At 48.3% G+C, this 11,495-nt stretch overlaps 1 protein-coding gene across 6 annotated transcripts in view; it reads right to left on the reverse strand.

Moving 5' to 3' along the window:
* Nucleotides 1–10,619, reverse strand: part of Kifc3 (kinesin family member C3) — a 61,857-nt gene extending 51,238 nt beyond the window's left edge. For 2 of the 6 annotated variants that reach the window (XM_063247394.1, XM_063247392.1), the window contains exon 1: nt 10,399–10,619. In XM_063247394.1, the coding sequence (XP_063103464.1) occupies nt 10,399–10,611 (213 nt within the window). In that variant the 5' untranslated portion in view covers nt 10,612–10,619. Of the gene's footprint in view, nt 1–8,435; nt 8,612–10,398 lie in introns of those variants that run through there. The other 4 variants (XM_063247390.1, XM_063247393.1, XM_063247395.1 and 1 more) reach the window with 3 other exon arrangements.
* Between the last annotated feature and the right edge of the window lie 876 nt (nt 10,620–11,495).

Below are 11,495 nucleotides of genomic sequence, written 5' to 3' on the forward strand. Positions count from 1 at the left end.
CCTGGTGTCCTAGGAGCTCTGTCTCAGGATGCTGCCTTCCCCAAAGAGGTGACAACAGCCAAGTCCAGAGAGCCAAGGATACTGGCTGGCCATCTTCTGCTCTGTCAACTGCTGGAGCTTCACACATGGCAGTTTCCGGGAATCCGGAGCTGGGCCAAAGAGCTTCCCATGCCTGCATGGCGGGGCTGCAGAACACCTGGTATCCCTTGCCTTCCTCCTCCCTTCCCTTCAAATTCCCCTCCAGAGCCTTGTGCTGCGTGGGTGACATGTCACAGCAATCCTCAAGACTACAGTCACTCTGACAGCACAGTCATTTTTTGAGCTAGGCTAACATTTTCTGAATGATCAAAGAACATGCGTCTCTCATACACTGAAGAGGAAAGGACTGCAAACTCCCATTTCCACAACCTCATGTTGCTTTTAGAAGTTTCTATCCTTAAGACAAAAGCCACTTTGCCACCAGCAACCTATACCGAGAAGGAAAACAAAAATCTCACATCTACTTAAGAGCGCTCACTACATACCAGATACCAACTGGAGCATTTCCCATGTGTTAACATTTATCCAGGCATGGTGGTACACGCCTATAATCCCTGCACTCTGGGAGGCTGAGGCAGGAGGACGAACACTCAAGCCCAACCTGGGCAATTTAGCAAGATCCTGTGTCAAAATAAGAATTAAAAAGGGCCAGGGATTCAATCCTCCCGGTACTTCCACCCACACACGCACTAAAACAAGCGTTAACATGTATTGTCCCCCAAACACCTTGCAGCAAGTTCTATTATTGTCCCACTTTCTGGGTAAAAAGCTGAGGCACGGTGGGGTGAAGTACTGGCTCCAGGTCACTCTGGGCACTCTGGGTTTGTGCCTTCCCCTCTGCCTACGGCCTTTTTCTGGGGCCTCCACCCTTCTCCAGAAGGGGCAATGGAAGCGAAAGCAGCTCTGTCCCTCGCCCTGTGACAGAACCCTGAGTGTGCCAAATCCCGGGCCTGTGTCATCTGGTATCACCTTTGCAGCTGTCCTGTGAAGCCGAAGTGTGATTTCTGTCCCTTTCCCAGGCAAGCACTCTGACGTGAAGTAACCCGCCCAGCGAGTCGCCGGGCCAGGCGGAGCCGGAGCCGGGTTCCAGGCGCTGCACACGGCCACACGCCCACATGCAGAGGCCTCCGTGAGAAACACGGAGAGTGGGCGGGGCCGAGGGAGCCACGTGGGCGGCCTTCTGGCCTCAGTCTTTGCAGAACTCTGCTCGGACTGGCCGGCCTGAGGGTGGCGCCCTGCATGCACGACTCCTGAGAGTGAGGTCCCTGGGCTGGGGTCCCACCTGCCCTGACCCAACCAGCCTTTTTGCAGGTGTGGGCAGAGGAGGAAGCCCAAATGCTTCCTGACACAGGGCCGCTGGCGGCTGGGCCAACAGCACCTTTCAGTAGGCGCTGAGAAAGTAGCCCACTGCGGGGCCTCGGTGCCAGCCCCTTGCAGTGGGCTAAAGCAGAGGCAGTCACTGAGCTCATTTCATGATGAGAAAACCAAGGCTCCAAAATGTCAGTTTGCTCAAGGTCACCACGGACCCCAGTACAAGGTCTGCTTATCCAGGTGTGGTAGACCCAACGCCTGAGTCTCCAGTACTGTTAGGAGCCCATAAAAATGTTTTCACTTCATTTAAAAGGGGGAAAATGAATTTTTCGAGTGAAGAAATGTCTTCCTATATAATATGAATATATGTATGTTTATGGCACTATATTAAAATATATATTAAAATGTATTTTATATATTATATAATACATGATTATACTACTTACTATAGTATATTATATACTATTATATAAAAATAGTATATTATGTATTATACATTTTATACTTATATAATATATAATTATATGTATATTACAATCATATAATATATAATACTATATTGTACATTAAAAAAATCTTAGTGAGGGGCTAGGCATTTAGCTCAGTGGCGTAAGTGCCTGTAAGCACAAGCATGAGGTCCTGAGTTAGATCCCCAGTTTAAAAAAAAAAAAATTAGTGGTAAAAAAGGACTCACAAAGGCAAGAGTGTCCAGCTCTTGGAAGTAGCTGTGCGACTTGAGTAGACTGACCTTGAACACAGATCTACTAGCTCCAGTGCCAGGGGAGCCAGAAAGGGCAACCTGGGAGAGCTGCAGAATCCACACCCCTACCAGGGGCACAGCCAGAGCAGTCACTTGGGCTGGGCTCATCCACTGATGAGCAGCCCTGCCTCAATTCCTGGCCTTCCACGCAGCCACCAGAGTGGAGAAACTAGTGCAGGAGGCAACTCGTCCATAAAGAGAAGGACAGGACTGACGGGGGGACGGAAGACAGGGATCATCCAAAACACTCCACCTCTACCGTGGGAATTCTGCCTTTCAAAGTCCATGTAGCCGTGGTGTTTGGCAGACATCACTGCCTTGGGAGCCACAATGCACCGGGCTCCCCACTTTGCTATTTAGTGTGCTCTGTGGCCTTCAGTTACTTGACCTCTGTGACTCTGTATTTTCTTTAGTAAAATACAAATAATATCAAGCCCAACCCCATTCAGCTATAGTGAGAACTGATCACCATAAAATGTTTTCTACATAGTAAAACTGTTGCAATGAGTAAAAGCCCAAACAACATTCATTTGTTTGGGAAAGAAAAAGCAAAAAATCCAGATCCCAGCATCCTTAGGGCCTAGAGTGATTGCTCTACCAAGGACTTGCATGAGACATCAATAAATGTGGAGAAGCCACCAAAGCCTCAGTAACTAGGGTCACACTATGTGGTCAGCTTTTTTTCCCCCTCCAGGTCTTTGAGGGGAAAATTTAGACAGGAGAGCCTTGCCTCCAATTAAGGCATCGTCAGAGTCAGAAATTCAGCTAAGGTGACTTGGTGACTTGCACCACACTTGAGCTTGGCAAGTTCAGGATTACTCAACCCAAGACAGAAACCATGAAATCAGAACAAAGGCCTGAGTAATAAGCAGCCCCAAGGGGTCCCTCCAAGTGAGCAGCACCAAGCAGAGCATGTAGGAGCCACATCTGCTGGGCCCAACCCACTAAGGTGAGAGGGGGTTTTCCAAGGCGGCCTGGAGATTGTGGCATGGGCAGCCTGCCCCTCCAGCCCTGCTTCTGCAAGTCCCCCAGGATGTCGCTTTTTTGTGTTTTTCTCTAGTGCTGGGGATCGAACATGGGACCTCAGGAATGCTAGGCTAAGTGTAGCTGTACCAATGAACCCCAGGAGGTATTTTAGGGGGTTTTAGGATTTAAAAAAAGAATTGGGCAACCCATTTGGGACCTCCCACCCCTGTCTCTCCTATTCTCCATTCCTATTTCTCAATAAATTGTCCTGTTCTTAAAAAAAAAAATTAAAATGGGGTGGAGCCTTCAGCCTCCCCACTCACCCCACCAGACCTTGTACCTGGGGACAAAGACACCAGTGCCCTGACACACTGTCCCTCTCACAGAGGCAAGGCAGGAACTGGAGCTCTGGCGGGACCTTCCAGCCTCCCCCTGGGTTCCTGCTGGATGGAGGCAGTTCCCAAAGGAGGGGACATCCCAGGTGTCAGCATCAGAGGCCACCACATGGACGTGGAAGTGCAGAGTTCAAGCCCTGCCTCCGACTTTGGGTGAGTTTCCCATGGTAGTGGCCCCTAGGAGAAGGAAAAGGCCTAAAATTAGTGAAAAGGAATTTGTGGCCACCCCTTTCCCAGGAAGCCTAGGGTCAGATCTAAAGTATTCAGTCACATTTTTTAAAGTGGTGTCATAGCCAGGTGTGGTGGCACACCTATAATCCTGGCACTGTCAGACTGAGGCAGAAGGATCACAAATTCAAACCCAGCCTGGATTTGAACTTAGCAAGAACCTGTCTCAAAGTAGAAATAAAGCAAAAGGGGTGGGGTAGGTGTGGAGGCCCTGGATTCAATCCCAGTACTGCAAAAAAAAAAAAAAAAGTAGCATCATATCCTCTATACCTATATTTAGTAAATGATATTCCATATTTAGGAAGGCACCACTTTACTTGTAAAGTACTACTGTACACATTTATAGTTTAGGAACACATCATCAAGTAAATTGATTAAGAACTGCTAAAGGTTACCATCTGCCGGATAATCTCTATGCTGCTTCCTAGCAGAGTTCTCTTTGTTTTCAGCTAAGTCCAAATCTTGGGAACCAGTTTGCCTTTGAGCAAGCTGTACTCCCTGGCATTTTTTTAAACATTCAAAAAATTATTGCAAAGGTTATAGGCGTTATAGAGTTCATTCATTATTCAATAGAATATGCAACTTGATTCTTTCTAAGGTTACAATTCTAAAGCCCTTGTGCAATGAGAATACTTTTGGACACCACCCAGAGTGGGAGAAGCGCAGGGTGAACTCAGCTCTGCAGATGCAGTGATTAATTAGTATAGGTCTGGCCTTCGCTGTCATTGCTACCTGATGGCCTTACGCAAGAGGGAGACTGGGAAAGCAGAGGTGATACCTGGAGATGACCGTAAAGTTCACAAAGGGAAAAGAAGGAATCAAAAGCTTCTTGCATGGCTTTGCTGTTTGTCAAAGCTGGCTGATTCCCGGCAGGGCCCTCTAGTCTGCCCTGTGAGTAAGAAGGGAAGGATTCCTTTTTGTTTTAGGGTCAGTCATGGGAGAGATGCTGCCACTCCTATCAAGGGGTTCTAACTCCCCTATTTTAGGAATCATAATGGGCAATTTCATAATAAAAATAAATCTTTGTGTGTGTGATCAACCTAGGGCCTTTGTATGCCACTCCCTATATCGCTGAGCTACATTCCCAGCACTGAGCCTTCTTTTAAAAACAAACAAGTAAGCAAAAAAGCAGGGCATGATGATATACATCTGTATTAGCACTTAGGAGGCAGAGGCAGGAGGATCACTGCCAAGTTCCAGACCAGCCTGGGCTACATAGTTAGACCCTGTCTCAAAAAAAGAAAAAAAGCACTGCCTTCAGGAGAAAAGCAAAGCACTGAAGACCTGACTATGGAAAATTAAAGCATGTTCTCTTCGGATAGTACTTTTCTTTTGTGGATTTCTGCAGTGATTAATATTAATACAATCTGAGCTAACATTACTGTCTACTTATTCTGAGCCAGCACTGCCTATGGCATTTCATTTCATTCTTAGAATAACTCCATGAAGGAAGCACTGGTTTTGGGGGGGAGATTTTGGTTTTGTTTTTTTCTTTTCTGCAGTGCTGAGGATGTAACTTGGGCTTGCTAGGCAGATGCGCTGCCATTGAGCTGCATATGCCCAGGCCCAGGAAGCACAACTCTTGATTGACAGCCCTACTTCATAGATTAGGTTCAGAAAAGTCAAAGGATTTAACCAAAAAATTGTGCCTAACAAAACTCCATGACAGCCCTGGGTTCAATTCTCAGTATCACACACACACACACACACACACACACACACACACACACACAAAAGCCAGCTCTAGGCCCTCTCTCCAAACCCAGGAAGTGCTGGACTGTAAGCGAAAGTCCCCCTCCAGCTAGAACCTGACTTCAGGTTACCCTGTGCAGGACCTCAAAGCTTCGGACAGTCATTTTCTCCTTGATTTTATCAGACCTGGCGGCAGGGCTAAGAGCAAGATTTTCCCCTGATAGAGGCCTAAACATCTGGCTCACCAGGTGTGGAGGCACAGGCCTGTAATTCTAGCACTCTGAGAGGCTGAGGCAGGAAGACTGCAAGTTTGAGGCCAGGATAGGCAATTTAGAGATTCACTGAGACCCTGTCTCAAAGAGAAAAAGGAAAGGACTGGGGATGTACTGCCATAGGAAGCCCTGGGTTTGATTCCCATTACCACACACACACATACACACACACACACACAGTTCATCAAAGGTCAAAAAGGAAAGTAATGGTAGAGTTTTTCATAAGACCCCAAAAAGGCACATCATGAAAACAAAAATGGATACTCTCAATCCAAAAGCCTTCTCCTGGCTCTCACCCCAGCCCTGTAAGGAAACATTATCACTCCGTCAGTGCTCACTATCCAGAACGTAGTGTGTGTGTTGCCAATGAGTGTCAGCGTTGGTGAGGAGAGCAACTAAGGAATTCATCCACTCAATAGAAGAGACCAGCACTGCGCTGAAAACAGAGCAGCAAACGGCGGGCGATCGGGTTGCTACAGCAACCGCTTAATTGACATTTTCATTTCCCCAGCATTTGTTCTGGGCAGGTGGGGCAGATTTCCACCCTCAGGGAGCGGTGAGCATGAGGGTGTCCCCGTTTCCCCCTGCAGGTGTTCGTTGCTGAGGGAATGATTGCTACCCTCTCAGACTAGGCCTGGGAGCTGGGGTATTTGACAGTCCCGGCACACAGCTCCCCCTGCCTGCAGGGCCAACACTACCACGCACTCGATGGTGAGATGCTGATCTTCCTGCACTTGCAGGCTGCATGGACCTGATGCTGAGGCTCAGATGGAGGGGACCTGCAGAGCGCAGCCCAGTGACATGGGTGGGCTGTTCCACACTGGCTTCCTTAGCCAGCCAGGTACATGGGGTGAGGTGGCAGCATAGCTCAAATCCATCAAGAATGCAGGACCTCAATTTGATCATTTTTCTGTGCCAGACCACATATTGCCAGCAAATCTGCTGCCAAAAGACAAGGAGCAGAAAAACTGGGGAGCAAGCAGCCTCCGCAAGCTCATCCATGGACAAAAGTGAGCCTGGGTTTACCTGCAAGGCAGCTGCCATGCCAGCTGCAAACCTCCGGGCAGCCACGGGCATGCAGAACTCAGGGCTCCTGAGCTCTGCTGCAGTATGAGATGCAGCCCTGGCAGGGTCCTCACAGCCACGTGGTTCTGGAGGACAACGCTCATGGAATACTAAACACAGCTCAGAAGCTCGTAGACAAGCACCTGCTTCAGCCCCACCTGCACTTGTCCACGGCGGTTTCTCATAAGGGCAAGGACCTGTGCGGGTCTGTGACCCAGGGCGTGTAGACAAGATGGTGATCAGAAGGCCCAGCTCCATGGGGAAACAAATTATTTTTGCAAAGACAGAAAAAATATTTTAGGTGGAAAAGATACTGATTTGGGGACTTCACTATGAGAAAAGAAGGACTCCAATGTCAGCCTGAATTGCCTCAAAGGCTAAAGAGCTTTGCTTAACGCAGGTCTTCCCAGGTTTTTCCCTGTCGTCACTTCTGCCTCTTCTGTCACTTATAAAAATCTGGCATCTTCTGTGAGTGTGAAAACCAAACAACCGAAGGCATTGCCAAGAACAGCTGCATTCAGCTCTACATCGAAAGCTGATTTGGAGTAACCAGTGCCTGAGAAATGCAAGGAGAAGGGGCTCGAGGACACAGGGCCTCTTCCTAAAAGTACAGAAGAACACTCTGGGAGGTGACCCTCATTTTGAGTGGCAGTATCCTCTCCCCAAAAAGACTAAGGATTATGGTAGAGCAAATGCTTAGCAAGTATGATGCTCTGGGATCAATCCTCAGCACCAAAAATATTTAATTTAAAAAATTTAAAAATTAAAAATTATTTATAAATGTCTCAGTAACTGAAATGCTTCCCCCTGGGGGGGACTATAAATGTGGGCTCCTCCCCCATTATCAGCCTCTTTTTATTTTATACTTGTGACTTGATATTATAATATCATTGACTAACATTATTGATTAACATTTTGATTAACATTATTATTCAGTGTTTGTACTTAAATTCAGTGTTAGGTGTATTTACACAGACTTGCTTAGATCCAGGTTTAAGGGTTTTTTCTAATTTAAAAATTTGTCATGCTCGGGCAATACATATTTGTCAGTTTGACACTTTTAGTATTCTAAGTACTTTGCTTTTGTTACCTCCTTTCTCCATTGACAACGCCACTCTAATAGAATTGGATGGTGCCTTCCTGGCTCTCTTTATTCCCCACCAACCTTCCTACTCACAGTAAATACTGCTTTCAAAACCTGCTGCAAGAAAAGACATCACCTCTGGCGAATTCCTTCTCAAGCCCCACAAGTCCAGGGGCTCTGGTTGCAGGACAGACAGCCCAGATGTCAGCCCCACTGCCCTGCCCAGTGCCCTCTGTCTAGGCTGCTGAGAGCCATGGAAAGCACCACTCAAACCAGGCCACTTTCTCCCAGCTTTCCTTCCACACATATTGGCTCCCCTACTCCAGCCAGAGCTATCCCAGCACTTGCACGATCCATGTTCCCCATGGGGAGAAGACAGTAGACAAAATCAGAGTGAAATGGAGTGTGTGGTAATGGACAGTCAGAACTATGAGGAAAAATAACTCAAGGAAGGAGGACCTGAGGCTGCAGGTGGGTGGTTGAATTCATCCTGGCTCTTTACCTAAGGGCTTTTGACCCCAGGTAGGGTAGTCAGGGAGGACCTGGCTGAATGCAACACTCATGACTCACTGCACCCAAGGAGGAGCCCCTGATGACATGAGCATAAACCCCAAACTCTTTACCGTGGCCTTTGAGGTCCTGCTGGGGCTGTTGCGTTGCTCTGTCCAGCCGAAGAATGAGCCTCCCCTCAAGTCTGACACTTCTCCATGTGGGTCAGAGGGAGGGGCCAGGGCAGGCTCTGCCCGTCTCAAAGCCTCTGCTCTGCTTGTTCCCTTCTCCATGTTCCTTTCTCTGGCCAGACCACCATCCACTAGGACACAGAGCTCATCTCTGGCCAGGCCACCATCCGAGCTCACCCCTTTTAAAGGCTGCTTCCTCAGAGAAGCCCTCCCTGACCACGCCCATCTCTTCTCTCTTTAAATCCCATCACACCCCAGTTCTTATCTTTGAAATTATCTCATTTCCTGTCTGCCTCCACCATGAGGAATGCAATCTCGGAGGGGACTAACCAAGGCGACCTCTCAGGGTCAGACCCCCCTGGACTTGGACCAAGCAGCAGCAACATTCCAGCGGGTATTGCGGAGGGAGAAGTTGATTCATCAAGCAGAGCAAGGTAACAAACTTGGGAGGAATTCGCGGCAAGGCTGGAATTCCTCAAAATCTGACATCCAGTCCCTATTTCAGGTACTACCATGTCATCAGCAAGAACACTGATAGCAATAAAAATCATTCAGTGACAACTGAAGAATTCAGTTTCAAAACAGGGGCAGTGGAGCAGGCCTGTAAACTCAGCACTTGGGAAGCTAAAGCAGGAGGATCGCTGTGAGTTCGAGACCAGCTTGGGGTACAAAGTGAGTTCAAGGCCAGCCTGAACCATATAGTGAAACCCTGTCTCAAACAAGACCCCTCCAAAAAAAAAAATTAACTCAGTTTCAGGCAAGGGAAGTAGCTCAATGATAGAGCACCTGCGTAGCTTGTGTGAGGTTCCTGTTTTGATCCTCACCACCACACAGACGCACACAAATTCAATTCCATAATTCTGTTCAGTAATTACTTAATCACAACCAGGCCATTGTGGCATATACTTGTAATTTTAACTGAGGCAGGAGGATTATAGATTCGAGCGCAATCCGGGCAATTGAGTAACAACAAAATCTTATCTCAAAATAAAAAAAAGCAGGAATGTAGCTCAGAGTGAAAGACCTGGGTTCAGCCCCTAGTACCAAGCTGAAACCACCAACCCTTCACTTGGTCCTATGCAGGGTTGCCAGTATCCAGGGGTGACCCCTTTGGCCATCAGAGGACCAAAATGCCATCCTCAGATTACCCTTGATTTTCAGGCATCCTGTAAAGAGCGTGTGTAAATACCGATTCCATTACTGTCCTTTACTTCTGGTCACCTCTCCCCACACCTCAGGCAACCCACTTTGTGTTCAGGGTCTCACTAAGTACCTCGGGCTGGCCTGAATGCTGGATTCTTGTGTCTCAGCCTCCTTAGTGCTGAAATTACAGGTTTGTACCACCATATCCAGTTTCTGAGCTATGTCTTTACCCCATAAATAACCTTAAATCCTGTCCTCAGGAAGACAGATTGGGGCTAGCTCTCCCATCTGCACGTTTGGCCACCCTGTGAAACTCTCTTGCAAAATTCAAAACTCATAATTTCAGTGATAGGCACAGCACAAGGCAGGCAAAAGGCCTTGGCTCATTAATAAAATCGACAGAATTGAGTTCTGAACTTGACCCTGGCAGTGCAGAGACCAGTCATTAGATGCACCTGCTAAGCATGGGGTGCATGGAGGTGATTAGCAGGAGCTTCTGAGGTATGGAGCAGACTCACTGGGTGCACACTTATAATCCCAGCACTTGGGGGGCTGAGGCAAAAGAATTACAAGTTGGAGGCCAACCTAGGCTACATAGCAAGTTCAAGGCCAAACCCCAAAACAACAAAAAGCCCCTACAGTTAGCTCTTTCACTTCTGACATGTTTGTGGGGCCTAAAGGAAAACCTCCCTACTCCACCCTGGAAAATGTTATTTAAAATCCACATAAACCATTGATACAGTCAGGTTCCTCTGCTCCTTACCTGTGAGTCAGGGCCCAGTATCTCTGAGACCAGGACACTTCCTAGGGAGGCAGGTTGGCGTTCAGCATGAACATCTTCACTGGAGGTGCTGAGGCCAGGTGGGCAGCACCCAGGGGCTCCCTCTGGAGCCAAGCTGGGGTCTCTTGCCCACTCTGTCCTCTGCCGGGCCCACCTGTTCCAGCCCAGCCACACCAGGGCTGCAGCTACAAACATGGCCACCAGTAACTTGGACCCCTCTGCCAGGCTGTGGCTGCAGTTCCCTCCAGACTGTAGCCTGCAGCAGCCTGTGCCCTGGAATTTTCTGCTTGGTTCACCAATTCCTAGCTGGACCCAGCAGAGGCTTTGGTGTTAAACAAGGCAGGCATTCAGCCTGTAGTTCAGCAATTAAAATCATTGAAGACAAGGTCTCCCTCAGCCTCCAGGGTATGACCTGCGTCACAGTGATCTTGAAATAGGGTCTCTGAGGGGCTGGGGATTTAACTCAACGGCATAAGCGCCTGCCTTGCAAGCGTGCAGACGTGAGTTCAATCCCTGGTACCGATTAAAAAAAAAGAAATGGGGTCTCTTGTTGTTTTTGTTTTGGGGACAAGGTCTTGATAAATACATAGTCTCATTCATGATCCTCCTGCTCAGCCTCCTAAGTACTATGATTACAGATTAGGCATGCATCATTGCTCCTGGCTTGATCTTTGGTTTTCATCCCCACCTCATCCCTAGACCTCATCCCTTGGCTCTGATGTCAAATCTTACCCAGACTGAACTCCCTCACCCCCTCCACACACTGCTGCCACCTCTGCCTGGACCCAGGGCAGTCACGTCTCAACTCCACAGCAAAGCCACCCTGTTAAACCCCAGCCAATCACATTCCTGTCCTACTCAGAGCCTCTAGTGGTCCCTGCATCACTCCAAGTAGTTTTCCTCAAGGCCACTCTGTTCCCAGAATGCACCAGACGCCTGCGATCCTTGCCTGTCCCCATGCCTGCTCAGGGTTCTCTTCCTTGGAACCACTGTCCCTGAACACCTCATTAAGAATCCACTCACTGCCAGTCCCTCATCTCCCAACTCTGCACCCCCCTCCCCTTCCTTCTCTTTAGTTG

The sequence above is a fragment of the Cavia porcellus genome, unplaced genomic scaffold (genome assembly GCF_034190915.1).
Source record: "Cavia porcellus strain 051 isolate PalLab524CR breed Dunkin Hartley unplaced genomic scaffold, mCavPor4.1 scaffold_4, whole genome shotgun sequence".
NCBI lineage: Eukaryota > Metazoa > Chordata > Mammalia > Rodentia > Caviidae > Cavia > Cavia porcellus.